This window comes from Fimicolochytrium jonesii (genome assembly GCF_025526975.1).
Source record: "Fimicolochytrium jonesii strain JEL569 chromosome Unknown EV422scaffold_33, whole genome shotgun sequence".
Lineage (NCBI taxonomy): Eukaryota > Fungi > Chytridiomycota > Chytridiomycetes > Spizellomycetales > Powellomycetaceae > Fimicolochytrium > Fimicolochytrium jonesii.
The window spans coordinates 85,098-98,252 of record NW_026515700.1 but is presented as its reverse complement, the minus strand read 5'-3'; the positions used below and the strand labels follow the sequence as shown (position 1 = coordinate 98,252).

The following is a 13,155-nucleotide window of genomic DNA, read 5'->3' as shown; positions in this document are numbered from 1 at the left end:
GTACATACATTGTCGCCGTTTGTTTTCTCCGACTGTTCTGCTGGAGCAGGCACTGTTCACTCCCGGCTCTGGTCTGGTTCAAGAATGCTTGGTTTGTGAAAGTGCATCGTAGCCTCTGCTTAAAGTTTCCTCGACTGGGTGCCATTATGTAAAGGTTCCGGATCCGTAACCCCAACGCGGCTCTGGGGAACGCTACCGCTAACACTCTCTTCAAGCACAGATATATTATTTTCACATCCTCACGATTAGAATACACGAATTCCGACTGAGAAACCCCGCCTCCCTGACTATACAAAGCCCCCCCTCAATATACACTACCGCAAAGCGCCAAGACCTCCAACTGTTCAGTTAGCCCGAGCCAAAATGTTCCCTCGTTCAAAACACCTCATGTCCATCCATACATCCCTACTCCCCCAACAATTACACATCCGCCTCCGTATTCGACCAACGCAAGATAGTCCCGTTGGCGGTAATCATCCACAGATCGCTGTACGTCTCGAGACACTGGTCAAGCTCGTCGCGGGTGAATCCCTTTCCAATGATGCGGTTGATGACCCTCTCCATCCTACAAGATTGTAGATATAGGATGTATAAGTTCGTGGTCCGCAGCTTGGCACAGAGTGGTCCGCAGCCCGGCACCGAAACAAGATACATACCTAATCTCAGGCCTGATCCGTCCTTCACCATCCCTCGAGATGTCTTTGATCAGGTCGAAGATGACCGAGATGGGGTCGCTGAAGGAGCAGACATCAGAATCACAGATCATACTGATTAGACGAGGAGAGGTGCTTCTATCGGGCTTACCGCTCCTCCATCTCGTCCGCGTTGTTCAAACTTGCTTTGCTGACTTCAACCAACCGCAAGGCTTCGTCCACGTCGTCGATGATCACCTCGGAAGCAAATCGCAAACGAGCCTAGTTTCATTGGAGGCAAACCGCAGATGGTCAGGATATAAGCTCTTTCGACAATGGGCCCGGACATTTCCACATCGGAGAATCCTTACCAATGCGGTCGTCATGCGAACAATACTCAACAGGGTCCTGGCAGAGGTGTACTGGAACTCCTGTGTTTCCTTGTATCGCGCTCGCTGGTTGACGTACGCGTTTACAATGTAGTCCGCGACGTCCGGTGGCACTTCTGGGTCGTAAGAACGGGCCCTCGCGACATAGAACCTGTCGATGAACCGGGTAAGTGGTGTTTCAGGTATAGATGGGATGAATTCAATGTTTACCTCATCAGCATTGCGTCAACGGGCTCGATGTCGCCCTCCAAGCGAGGATGTTGCATGTGCATGTGGACGTGGGCAACGTGCCGGGCCAGTCTAGCAGGAGAAAGCAATACATTGTCAGTCGAGATCTCTATGGCGTCCGAATGGCCTGAATCGAGGTACCTTAAATCCGTGTCCATCGAGGGCTTGTCAAGCATCAACCACAGAATATCGAAACGACTCAGCAGGGCGGTGGGAAGGTTGATGTTTTCGGCAACTCGCTTCTTGGGATTGTAACGACCAAACTGTGGATTGGCTGCAGCGAGGATGGAAGCCCTAGCGTTCAACGTGGTAGTGATTCCTGCCTAATAATTGTAGGATGAAGTTAATAAACCGTAAAAGCTTTCGCGGTCCGGGAAACTCACCTTGCTGATACTGATAGTCTGCTGTTCCATGACCTCATGGATAGCAGTCCGGTCGTTCTCATCCATCTTATCGAATTCATCAATGCACGCGATACCATTGTCGGCCAGCACCAGGGCTCCTCCTTCCAAGACCATTTCCTCCGTGATGGGGTCCTTCATCACACTGGCAGTCAAACCCACGCCAGAACTTCCACGACCAGTCGTGTACACTCCTCGTGGAGCGATCTTACTGATCTGCTTCAGCAACTGAGATTTCGCAACTCCGGGATCACCCATCAAACAGACGTTGAGATCACCACGGATCCTCATGCCATCTCGCGTCTCCTTTGTGCTTCCACCGATGAGAAGCAGCAAGAGCGCCTTCTTGACGTCGTCGACACCCCAGATTTCAGGTGCGATGCTTTGCGCCAGTCTCGTGTACAGACCCTGTTCATTTTGCAGATCCATGAGCCGTGCCTCAATCTCAGGGGTCATGCGCATCTCCGAGTATTGCTCTTTCACTTGGTGAATGTGGTGTGCTTCCAAGTAGGTGTCCGTTATGAGTCCAGCTCTCAACGCTCGGAATCCAGTGTAAGGAATGGGCAGGAAGATTCCTGAGATATACACCACGTCTCCAGGATTGACGGTACGCGTCATCTCACTGTACAAGTGTACACTCATCGATCGAGGGATGTGGCCCATGGGAACTTGGTCGGTCTGTTGAGATGTTAATCTCGGCGTTTACAAGATGCGGTCGAAAGCATTTACATACCAGTTCCTGAAGCTTGATTTCCTGAAATTTCACAAGTTTGGAAGCTCGAGTTTGCAGGTAAAGCTTTCCCTTCGATTGATTTTTCTTGCAGTCTTCGCTCGGGCATTCCGTGAGGGGCATGAAACTATGCGAGGTGACCTATCGGGTTGGAAAGATATGATCGAATGGTCATTGAGATTCCAAGGTTGCAGTGCGTATTTTGTAGCCTCACCTCTTGAAAAATTTCGTTCCCGCATTTGTCACAACTGAGCGCCATGACGACAGCTTGTGGTTTCACGTCGCTAACGCGGGTGACGATTCCTCTCACTTTCACCAACTGCCCTACAGACATTCCCTTCACTTCTCGGACTGACATTCCTTTCGTGCTACTCCGCGCTTTGAAGTACAGCGTGCTATTGTGCCGGGGGATATGATGTGAGCAGGGCATGCGGTACATTGCTGATCAACAGTACTCACTATCTACGAGTCAGCTCTGGTGAAAACCCTGATGCGTTCGTTCCCTCCCTAGCAGCGTCATGCTGCCTTCTTTGGTTCAAGATTACATCGAGAGGGTCGCTCTCCTCAGTGGACTGATCATCAACTTTGTCAGGCGACGGAATGTGCGCAATCACTACCAAGCTGCAATCATACCTGATTTGTGCTTTCGGGAAGAAGTGCGTCCACGCACTCGTAGAACAAGTTGACGTAACGTTTGGTGTTTTGCTCGATGTTCCTGACCAGCTCTTCACTCTCCTCGAACTGAGAAAGAGAGTCAGAATGAGGTCTGTACTATCATGGCAAGGTGTACTCACCGCTGCGACGTCGTCCAAAGCTATCTCGAGCTTGGACTGAGTTTTGTCGGCGAGTGCTTTCTATGGAAACAACCAGAGTACAAAAGACAATAAGCGCATGCAGATTGCAGCGCCTTTTCCCTCGGCGTCCAGACATCCGTACCAACTGTTCCGCATATGGGAAGGACGTGCGAGCGACTTTCGCATTTCTCCTAGTCTGGAAAACATCGTCGTCCGCGTCAGACTCGGGACTCTCCAGCTCCACCGCAAACTTCTCTATGAAGCTTGTAATTTTTTCTGGAAAATGAATGATCAGGATGCCGAATCGATTTCCTTTAGTCCCCGGCCCATGGCACAGCAAGCAGTAACCGATTGGGAGAAAGATGCTCGCTGGACAATACCTTTCTCCTGCTGGTAGTTGACGTTGATAAAATATGAGGAAGTCTGAGCCATCTTGACGAGTTTGGAAAACCCCGAGGTGAATGGATATCGGTGCGTCCTTTGAAAAGCTATTGAGCGTTCGACTGCCGGTGATTCTCACCGCAACGGTTCTGGGTCGACTTTGCTTCGAAACGTAAACGCTAGGAGAGCCGACTGTCGATGTTGCTCGTTCGCTTCAGCGGGGAAGGATTGCTGTGCTTCTCAGTTGCTGTGCTTCCAAGCAAACCCACGTCCGAAAGAAATCTGATTCCCAAGGTTCTCGATTCGGACACGCGTTGACGGGTTCGGACAAAACGAGCGTCCGCGACGCGACCTCAGACTGATGGTCCCCATATTTCTGCTTCAAACTTCAAATGGAGCCTTGGCAGAGGGTCTCTTCTCGCGAACTCGCGATTACGAAGTGCTTTGAATGCAAGTCTATTCCAGACATTGATTCTCCAGAGGGGAAGGAGGGCAGTGCTTGTCCAGATCTAATCTAACGACGAAGGAACGGGATTAAGGCGATAAAATGGCAAACGATACTGCACATTGATCCAACTCGATCGCGAGAAGGATATATTAAAATGAAAACATGAGCGAAAGGAAGAGAGAGATCCCAAAGAGAAAAAGAGAGAAAGAAGAGTGCAAAAGACAACGTCAACAAAATAAGAGAGAATTGATCGCAACCCATTTTCCAGAAGACATGTTGACGTGAGGAAGAACAGAATGTTTTTTTTAAAGCAGTTTTGATTGATAGAGAGTAGTACAAGGTACAGAAGAGAAGAGGGGAGGGGAAGAGACTGCGAGAAGGGAAGAAACTACACTAAGGGGATGAGAATTGCGGAGAAACTGCCGCCGCTAAGATAGGAACATCCGAATCACTGCAAATCTACGCCGTGGATAGCTCAGTATTTGTTGAACTGCTTCTGATCTTGCTTCTTCTGATTGTTGTTGTTTTGGTTGTCTGCAAGGGATGGTGAGAAGGCTATGTCAGGAGAAAGTCAGGATGGAGAGGCACTCACTGCTATCCTTCTTCTTGGCATTGTTGAACTGATTCTTGTTGTTTTGGTTCGCTGTTGGGAAGATATCAACGTGAGTATGTTGAGGGAAGAGATTGGCCTGCAAGCAATGGAACAGACCGTGATCTTTCTTGAAGTTGTTCTCTTGGTTGACCTTCTTCAACTCCTGATTCTTCTGGTTTGCTTGCTGGAAACGTTGTGTTCAAGAGTGGTGAGTAGTGTGTCCTGAGCGGGAGGTTGCTCTGAATGTTGTGATACGAACGATGTGATCCTTCTGCTCGTTGTTTTGGTTCAGGGCGTCTGAGAGCGGGAGATGGAAAGATTAAGCGGTCTACACATCTAGCGGGAGAACGGCCTGACTTACTCTTCTTCTCCGCGTGATGTTCGTTGTTATTGTTGTTATTGTTCTTCTGGAAATCATGGTTGTTCCACTCATTCTTTCCTTTCTTGAATCCGGCGGCTTCAACCTCCTCAGCATCGACGTCAGCAGCTTCGACCTCCTTCTTGTTGAATTGCTTGTTGTCTTGCTTTTTCGCGTTGTTCTGGTTCCAGTTGTCTGTATGGGATGTTGTGGTGAGCGAGGGAGATGCAAAATGCAGCCTTGGCGAATGTGTGGTTCTCACTCTGGTCTTTCTTTTGAGCGTTGTTGAACTCTATGGGGCCGAGAGGGGATGGAGAGATCGAGAAGTGGGTTAATCGCACGGACTAGCGCGCGGTTGAAGTCACGAGCAGAGATCTCCTACGGTTCTTGTTGTTCTGGTTTTCGTGATCCTTCTTGAAGTTGTTCTGCTGGTTGACCTTTTTCAACGCTTGATTTTTCTACAGGGAGACGCGGTAACGAATCGCTGTTAGAGGTGCGCTGAAGAGCGAGTAAGAACAGGGATCTCACCTGGTTCGCTTCGACGTGATCCTTCTTGAGGTTGTTTTCGTTGTTGGCGTCTGTTTGAGAGCGTTAAAAGAGTTCGAACCCAGATCAGTGACGAAATGCCGTGACATACTCTTCTTCTCATTGTGATGTTCGTTGTTTTGGTTCTGGTTATTGTTGGCGTAGTGGTTGTTGTTGTATTCATTCTTCTTCTTTTCGGGGAAGCCCTTCTTGAATCCAGCGGCTTCCACTTCCTCGACGTCGGCGTCCTTGTAGAGTAGGTGCATAGTCAGCCGAGTGTTAATGCTTTGGGACGAGCCGGCGCCAAGGTGGATAAGATGACACTACCTTTTTGAATCCTCCGTAGCCACCCTTCTTTCCACCGTAGGGGCCACCCTTCTTTCCACCGTAGGGGCCGCCCTTCTTCCCACCGTAGGGCCCACCGTAAGGGCCGCCCTTCTTTCCACCGTAGGGCCCACCGTAGGGGCCGCCCTTCTTCCCACCGTAGCCGCCGTAACCAGCCGCTTCGACCTCAGCGGGCTCGGCTTCAAGGTAGCCGAAACCGCCGTAACCACCGTGGCCGCCGTAACCACCGTAGGGGCCGAAACCACCGTAGCCGCCGTAACCACCGTAGCCGCCATAACCACCGTAGCCGCCGTATTTTCCAGCCGCTTCGACCTCAGCGGGCTCGACTCCAGCCGCTTCGACCTCAGCGGGCTCGGCATCATATTTCTTGTAGTAGGTGTTCCCGTAGGCGTTCCCGTGCTTCTTTCCGTAGCCGTAACCCTGGTCCTTCTTCTACGAGATGAGGGGCAGGTTGAGCGTTGATGCGTTAGGCGGGAAATCGGTGAGACGAATATACCTTGCCACCGCCGAAGCCGAAACCGTCTTTCTTCTTCCCAAAACCATCAAAGCCACCGAAGCCAATCCCAGCGGCCTGAACCTCCTCAGCATCGACGTCAGCAGCTTCAACCTCCTTCTTGTTGAATTGCTTGTTGTCTTGCTTCTTGGCATTGTTCTGGTTCCAGTTGTCTGCAAGGAACGTTGAGGAAGCGAGATGGTTGAGAAAGCCACATCAACACGCTCACACAAAATGTATGAGGTACTCACTGCTGTCCTCTTTATTGGCATTGTTGAACTGATTCTTGTTGTTTTGGTTCTGCCGTCGTTTTGGAGGCGATGTAAGAGCGGTAAGTAGCGTGTTATGATCGGAAGCACGCTGTGAGTGTGAGATACTTGCCTTGTGATCCTTTTTGAAGTTGTTCTCTTGATTCTTTTTGGCAACCGCCTGGTTTTTCTATCGAGCAGGATGTAGATGTCAGACGCATGTGCCAGTGAAAAGTGTGGGTGTGGACAGCGTTCGACATACCTGATTGGCTTGGATGTGATCCTTTTTCAAGTTGTTCTCGTTATTAGCGTCTGAGGAGAAGTGAAAGGAAAGTAAGTGAGTGTGTCTACACATCCGATGAGATGCTATAAAGGCGTACTCTTCTTCTCAGCATGATGGTTTTGGTTGTTGTTGGCATTGTTATTCTGGAACTCATTGTTGCTGAACTCGTTCTTCTTGGGCTGCTCGAACTTCTTGAATCCGGCAGCAACCTGGAAGACCAAAGAATGAGCATGCAGGCGATAGGTCCTTGAGAGTAACTAACCAGACAGGACACCTACCGCATTCTGGGGAGCGGGAGCAGCGGCGGCGCTGAGGATGAAAGGAACGATGGAGGCAGCGAGGATGAACGTGGCCTTCATGTTGATTGATTTCGAAAGGTGATTGAAATCGAGAGTAAGAGAAGTTGTTGACTAAGCGAAAGAATCGAGCGAAGAAGGTTGCGGCTGATGGTGGTTGGTTTGAAGAAGGTGGGATGAGGATGTGTTCGAAAGAACGGAGCCGGATGATGAGAAGTGGGAAGAGCGATGGACCATCGGTCTTTTATAGAATTTCGGGACCCATCTCCCGTCGCGGATTTTGTCGAAGACATCTGGTCGCGAGCGAAGAGAAACCGCTGTTCCCCGCAGGTTCCGCTACAGGCATGCTAGGCAGCTGTAGAGGAAACAGTAACGAAGCTGTGGGCAAGCGAATTGCGAAATTAGCTAGTGGAGAGCTTCGTTGCGGGAAATTGACCAATTTCCCCTCCACTTTTTCATTTTTTCATTCGTCAACGAACTCCGCACTCTCCAACATCATTATAGTCGCATTCCCTTGCGAAAATGCCGAATCTCGAACTTGGCAGCTTGGATGGTTCGACAAAGTTCTTTCTCTTCTTGCCCGCCATAGTGGAGAATGCGACAGACGGAGACGTTCTCCAATTGGAGCCTTTCTCCAAACTATACCTGATTAATTGGTCCGAACACTTCGCTTCCCGCTCCATTGGAGTTTCCGCTAAGAACTTCTCCATCCTCGCACGTGTGCGTTAAGTCGATGTAGGGGACGAGGGCATGGGTTACCAGAGAAGAAAAAAAGCCATGTTTTGCGTTAGAAGTGCGAAATTGTTGCATGTCACTCCACAGCGCCCTACGATTTTATGAGCCGATAGGGTTGAGGTGCGGAGATAGTATGCTACCTTGCGCGCTCTTCAATTTCTCAATAAGATACGGAGACGAGTACAACTTCCCATTTGTGGGTATTACCTCCAGGGAAAAAAGGGCTCGCTTGCCAGGGCCGGTCATGAAGGGTGAGAAACTCTGCACTCCGCAGATCCCAAATATACTTACTGTACATCATTTGACTCCGCAATGTCAATGTCATATTTCGACAGCGCGTCTTCTGTCAATTGTGCAGGTTTGAGGTTCATCAATCCATGCGGCGGCCTCAGGCTCAACTCCATGGCATCGATCCAAACATTCATCAGTGGGATTGTGGTGCTTCTCGCCGAGGAAGCGGACATACTGTACGTAGATTCGAAAACCGGTTGAAGCGTTGTACTACGGATTTCCCGGAGGATGTGCATGATACAATGCTTCCGCGGCATTCAATTCTGCCTTCGGAAGATTACGACCGTCTGTTCCCAGCTGGCAAGGAAAAAGGGAAACATAAAATCGTGCTTGCCACTTGTCCCGAGCCAAGAACATTGACGTGGAAGGAATGACTCAGTGAGTGACACCGGTGTGTGGAAACGCAAGGAGTTTGTCCCGTCGATCGAATGTAAGAACTTCGAACGAGCTTCATTCCCCAGGTCGACGCTAATTTGCGAGCTGAGCGAGCGGCAACTAGGAAATGCTTCGCGCTCTATAGCTCCTGTCAGTACCACCGTGATTTTCGAGAGGAGCCATACCCAAAACTTGAACGTATGAGACAAGATGAGGACATTCCGATGCGCAAGCGCATGGGACTTCCATCGGTGCCTCTTTTTTGCTAAGCCCACGCGTACGTCCATCTCGCGCATATTTTTACGTCCGGCATGCCCATGGTAATACTAATATCGAACGTCACATTGTCGCCCGCCATTATTCCTTATTCAGCATCGATGTACAAGCTGCCGTCGCGGTACTGGCGGGATGCCAACTGCAAGTTGGGGGAAATGTGCCAAATTATGTCGTTACTCGAGCACACGGAGCCGGTATACGTTTTCCCGAATGACAGGCGCATGCTGGAGCAGGCTGAGGAGCGAAACTCTCAGTTTGTCAATACCAACGGGGACCACATGACTATTCTGGAAATCATGAAAAGGTTCCGTAGCACGCCGGCTACTGAACAACGGAAGTGGTGCAACGACAATGTCTTGGATTACAATGTGCTGAAGTCTGCTGACAGCGTTTCACGACATTATAGTTAGGGAATGTCGCGAGCAGGGATTGGCAATGGGGTCATGCGCAGAGGAGAAAAGAGAGCTCCATATCCGAAAGGCTCTCGTTCAGGGATTTTCTCTTCAGCTCGCAGTAACGACAGACGATGATCTTGGGTATACAACAGCGCACAAGCGACAGGTATGGTGATGCATCACAGCTTGCTACACCGACCTATGCTGTTCAACTGGTCAGCTCAACTGCACTCGGCGATAGTCGGTCAGGCTCGGTAGGTCTTATATACGTTCGGGGCGTTCGGGCAGGGGTTTGTGTAGGAATAGTTTGGAGAGGAATAAGTTTCATCCGGATGGGAGATAGTATGCCTTGTCGCATGCGGGAGATGGGCGTGTACGTACGTACTAGTCTGGGAGCCGGCCACAAAAGTCTGCTGACAGAATCTGGATGATCTGGAGCGGACTGCGAGCAAAACCTCACGCGATTGCTGAGGCGATGCCCTCTCGCCGTTTGCCGTCTCAATTGACCCACATAACAGCGACCTTCCGAGAGCAGCGGCTGACACTCATCCCAAGACTTCCTAGTGGATCGTAAAACCTCGGTGGGGTGTCTATCGACTGGAACGAGTAGCTGGGCAGCACAGGTTTTCACCTAGCTCCTAGCTTTTGTCAGCGTGATAAGGACGTCTGAAGGTGTCTGGAACACCATCCCATCTTGATATTACAATCTTGGCACTGCAAAAGCGACCAAGTCAAACAATGGCATCACAACCGCTCCTACCAGGAGGCCAGCACCACCTTCAGCCGTCGCACGCTTTACCAGCCTTCGTCCAGCCTTGCCTCCCACATAGGACCCACCCTGTTTACGGATTGTACCACTTTGATCAGTGCTCAGACCATGTGCCATCTATGACGAGGGCAAGCACTGCTGGTGCAGCTGGGATACGCGGTGCCTCGTCGTCCGTGCAAGAATCCTCGTCGAACGACCCCGAAGCCGCCCGCCAGAAGGTTCTCATCGAAGCTGTAGTCCACAATGACGTGGTAAAGATCAACGAAGTACTGGACGAGACAAGCGATCCCGCAAAGCTTGTCAACGATCTGTCGCCTGCAACGGGACTAGCCCCTTTACACTACGCCGCCGCACGTGGATACCTACACATCCTCCGACTCCTCATCGAAAAGTGCGCCGAAATCGATCGGGTGGACAGGGAAGGGGAAACACCCCTCTTCAAAGCTGCTTACTCCGGGCACATTGATGTGATTCAGACTCTGTTACGGAATGGGGCAAAGACTAGTCATACCGATACGGATGGGTGGTCTGCGCTGCACAACTGTGCCTCCGGAGGGCACTTACTGGCGGCCCGAGCTTTGATTGAAGCGGACGCGGATGTCAACGCAAAGTCGAAGACGGGCCATACACCTCTCATGAGTGCCGGCGCGAAAGGGCATCTGGATCTGGTTGAGCTGCTTCTCAATAATGGGGCGGATCCGCTTGTCAAGAACAGTTTTGGAGATTCAGCGTATGATCTCGCTGCGCAGGCCGAGGAGGCCTACATCTGCGATGTCCTCGAGAATGCTGAGCAGAATGCCCTGGCTCGTCTGTCGGACGGGAGAACAAGAGAGGGAAAAGGTCCCGAAGGAGCCATTGACCACAGCACGGTTGTCGAGACCATCTACGAAAACGAACGAGGAGCCTTCCTGACCCGCAAATTCTCGGCCGCCAACCTCGTTACCAACGATGCACGCACGCAATGGACCACACCCGCCGGAAAGTCTTGCGCTTTGGACGACGTCAACTTGCCTGAAGTCCGTGATCCTCGAACCGGACAGTCTGTAAGGGGCTGGTTCTGGTTGACGGATTGGCGGGTGGAGACGAAGCATTTCCAAGCCGATGGCGAGGGTTGGCAGTATGCAAAGACGTTCGATACACCTACGTCACAATGGGTTGCAGCTCCTGTGGGGATGCTCAATAGCTGGGTTAGAAGGCGGCGGTGGACACGGGTAAGGAAGAGGAGGGCGGACGTGACGCTTGAGGAGTCTGCTGGAGGGAGTTCAAGTGCGGCTTCGGCTTCGGGTGATTACGTCGCCAAAGCACGGAAGCTTGTAGATGACCTCCCTGCCATAGATGGCGAGGGAGATTTGGGTCATGTTCGTGCTGAGCTGGAAGCATATCATCTGGTAATACAGCAGTTGCTGGGCGGGATCAAAGGTGAGCAAGTAACATGCCGAAGGAATTGACGAAATCGTGTCGCATATCTGATACATATCCTTCTTATTTCATCAGCGGACTCGAACAAAGACCGTCAGCGGGAAGCCTCCGCGCTGGTGACAGGGTACATAGAACGCGCTGAAGAGTTGGATGCGTTGCTCGACGCCACCGGGAGTCCCGAGGAAGGGAGTGAGGGCAACCAGCATACAAATAGCGGTAGGTAATTCCAATGTAAATATTTCGTACAAAATCACATTTGGGGGGAAGGATCACCCCTTCCACAGGCGTTTCAAAGTTTATATTGAGGCATGTCTTCCGTTTTTTGGCTTTTGAAGGGCAGACGTCGTCCGACATTGATGCTTTGCTGCGGGCTGCCTCGGAAGGGCGGCAGCAGAATGGGACATCATCACGTACAGAGACTGCGTTGGTTAACGGAACTATGAATGCGACGGCAAGCGCAAGTGGAAGTGGATCCATGGACGGAATATCAACGTCAGTGCCGGCCGACGCTGTGAACGGGGTCCAGACGGCAGTGCCACTGTCAATGACTCCTATATCCGCGTGGCAGCCGGACGAGGATGCTCCTGAGTGTGGAGAATGCAAGAAGCGTTTCAATCTATGGCTTCGGCGGCATCACTGTCGGTATGTAGTCCGGATATCCGTCAGTCCCTTCTTTCCTCTGGGCAGTGACGCCGAGTAAACCAGACTGACCGATTGATGGTTATCTCAGGTGGTGCGGCAAAGTCTTCTGCGCCTCATGTTCTTCCGAAAGATTCATGCTATACCCCCACTCTCCACCCAGCCGAGTCTGCACTTCATGCTACAGGCATCTTTCCCAACGTAACGCCTCCCACAATGACCCGCCATCTCGCCCCTCCGTAACCTCCCCAACTCGTCGCAGCCCATCTACCCCCACAATCACAGCCCCACCAACATCCACCGCCATCCTAACCCAGCAAGAACGCGACGCCATCTCCCCCTCATCCCCAACCCGCTCAATAGACAGCGGCACCTCAAGCACAATGGCAGAATGCCCCGTTTGCCAACGTCCCTTAGAAAGCCTGCCAGAGGAAGAATCCGAACGACACGTCAAGGAATGCCTCGATCGCGTCGCCACACCCGCGGGAAGTGTTCCCAGTAGCGCGCCGGCTCCGAGCTCCTTTGGGGGCAGGAGTAGTGTGAGTGGGAATAGGTACCTTGTGCAGACGCTGAAGGAGGATATTGAGGGGAGGGAGTGTGCGATTTGTTTTGAGGAGTTTTTGGGTGGTGAGTGCTGGATTTGCTTTGATTTTCTTAAGAGAATGTGGCTTTGATGAACGTATCGCGGCTTGTAGGACAACGGATAGCACGGCTCAATTGCTTGTGCCTGTACCATGTGCATTGCATCGAAGCGTGGTATCAGCGCGGGACCAGAGCATGCCCCGTACATTATGAGTGAAGGACGAAAAAGAGAGTATCGCGTGCCCGCTCTCGCGATGGTTAAACATTGATGGAACATTTCTTTGCGTTCGCCGGCAACACCCTTCATCCACCCTCAAATACTTTAGCTTTGTTCGGGAAACCTGCGTCCTCGTATACCCTTCTTTTCACCCTCAGATAGCTTCTTTATGGAATATCTTCCTGTATCGTATTTTCACATCCTCTTCGATCTTTGTATATAGAGACTGGTCACCTCCCTCCCAAATAGCATGTATGATGTATATACCGAAGTACTGTACAGTGCCCTTGAAAGAGCATGGGGAAGGACAATCG

The 13,155-nt window shown here is 51.2% G+C and overlaps 4 protein-coding genes across 4 annotated transcripts; 2 read left to right on the top strand and 2 right to left on the bottom strand.

The window, feature by feature from the left end:
• Positions 1-205: 205 nt before the first annotated feature.
• EV422DRAFT_591173 (DNA replication licensing factor MCM7) lies at positions 206-3,820 on the bottom strand. Its single transcript, XM_053073532.1, has 14 exons — positions 3,555-3,820; positions 3,317-3,450; positions 3,175-3,234; positions 3,014-3,121; positions 2,840-2,952; positions 2,595-2,775; positions 2,384-2,521; positions 1,633-2,328; positions 1,391-1,572; positions 1,232-1,321; positions 1,004-1,172; positions 805-914; positions 657-734; positions 206-565 (listed from the first exon to the last, which is right to left on the bottom strand). Exons 1-14 carry the CDS (start codon positions 3,604-3,606, stop codon positions 421-423), a joined length of 2,256 nt encoding a protein of 751 aa, XP_052921785.1. The 5' UTR covers positions 3,607-3,820; the 3' UTR covers positions 206-420.
• A 654-nt stretch (positions 3,821-4,474) lies between these two features.
• EV422DRAFT_270700 (uncharacterized protein) lies at positions 4,475-7,409 on the bottom strand. Its single transcript, XM_053065864.1, has 12 exons — positions 7,126-7,409; positions 6,945-7,056; positions 6,827-6,876; positions 6,698-6,754; positions 6,568-6,616; positions 6,320-6,489; positions 5,806-6,255; positions 5,591-5,726; positions 5,482-5,531; positions 5,336-5,411; positions 5,216-5,245; positions 4,475-5,148 (listed from the first exon to the last, which is right to left on the bottom strand). The coding sequence occupies exons 1-12, from the start codon at positions 7,204-7,206 to the stop codon at positions 4,661-4,663; spliced, it is 1,749 nt and encodes a 582-aa protein (XP_052921784.1). The 5' UTR covers positions 7,207-7,409; the 3' UTR covers positions 4,475-4,660.
• Positions 7,410-8,632: 1,223 nt separating this feature from the next.
• On the top strand, positions 8,633-9,678 carry EV422DRAFT_270626 (uncharacterized protein). The gene is made up of 4 exons (XM_053065863.1): positions 8,633-8,821; positions 8,917-9,157; positions 9,231-9,381; positions 9,457-9,678. Exons 1-4 carry the CDS (start codon positions 8,755-8,757, stop codon positions 9,556-9,558), a joined length of 561 nt encoding a protein of 186 aa, XP_052921783.1. The 5' UTR covers positions 8,633-8,754; the 3' UTR covers positions 9,559-9,678.
• Positions 9,679-10,103: 425 nt separating this feature from the next.
• Positions 10,104-12,841, top strand: EV422DRAFT_500720 (uncharacterized protein; the record flags this gene model as incomplete). The annotated part of the gene is made up of 5 exons (XM_053068148.1): positions 10,104-11,403; positions 11,479-11,619; positions 11,739-12,045; positions 12,134-12,669; positions 12,738-12,841. The coding sequence occupies 5 exons, from the start codon at positions 10,104-10,106 to the stop codon at positions 12,839-12,841; spliced, it is 2,388 nt and encodes a 795-aa protein (XP_052921782.1).
• Positions 12,842-13,155: the final 314 nt, after the last annotated feature.

Coding starts and splice junctions, on each gene's coding strand:
- EV422DRAFT_591173 (XM_053073532.1), bottom strand. CDS start 3,606: ATGGCTCAGACTTCCTCATATTTTATCAACGTCAACTACCAGCAGGAG. Junction 2,953..3,013: donor TTCCCGAAAGCACAAATCAG/GTATGATTGCAG, acceptor GTTGATGATCAG/TCCACTGAGGAGAGCGACCC. Junction 915..1,003: donor TTCGCATGACGACCGCATTG/GTAAGGATTCTC, acceptor CAATGAAACTAG/GCTCGTTTGCGATTTGCTTC.
- EV422DRAFT_270700 (XM_053065864.1), bottom strand. CDS start 7,206: ATGAAGGCCACGTTCATCCTCGCTGCCTCCATCGTTCCTTTCATCCTC. Junction 7,057..7,125: donor CTCCCGCTCCCCAGAATGCG/GTAGGTGTCCTG, acceptor TTGGTCTTCCAG/GTTGCTGCCGGATTCAAGAA. Junction 6,617..6,697: donor ACTTCAAAAAGGATCACAAG/GCAAGTATCTCA, acceptor AAACGACGGCAG/AACCAAAACAACAAGAATCA.
- EV422DRAFT_270626 (XM_053065863.1), top strand. CDS start 8,755: ATGAGGACATTCCGATGCGCAAGCGCATGGGACTTCCATCGGTGCCTC. Junction 9,158..9,230: donor CCGGCTACTGAACAACGGAA/GTGGTGCAACGA, acceptor CATTATAGTTAG/GGAATGTCGCGAGCAGGGAT. Junction 9,382..9,456: donor CAACAGCGCACAAGCGACAG/GTATGGTGATGC, acceptor ACTCGGCGATAG/TCGGTCAGGCTCGGTAGGTC.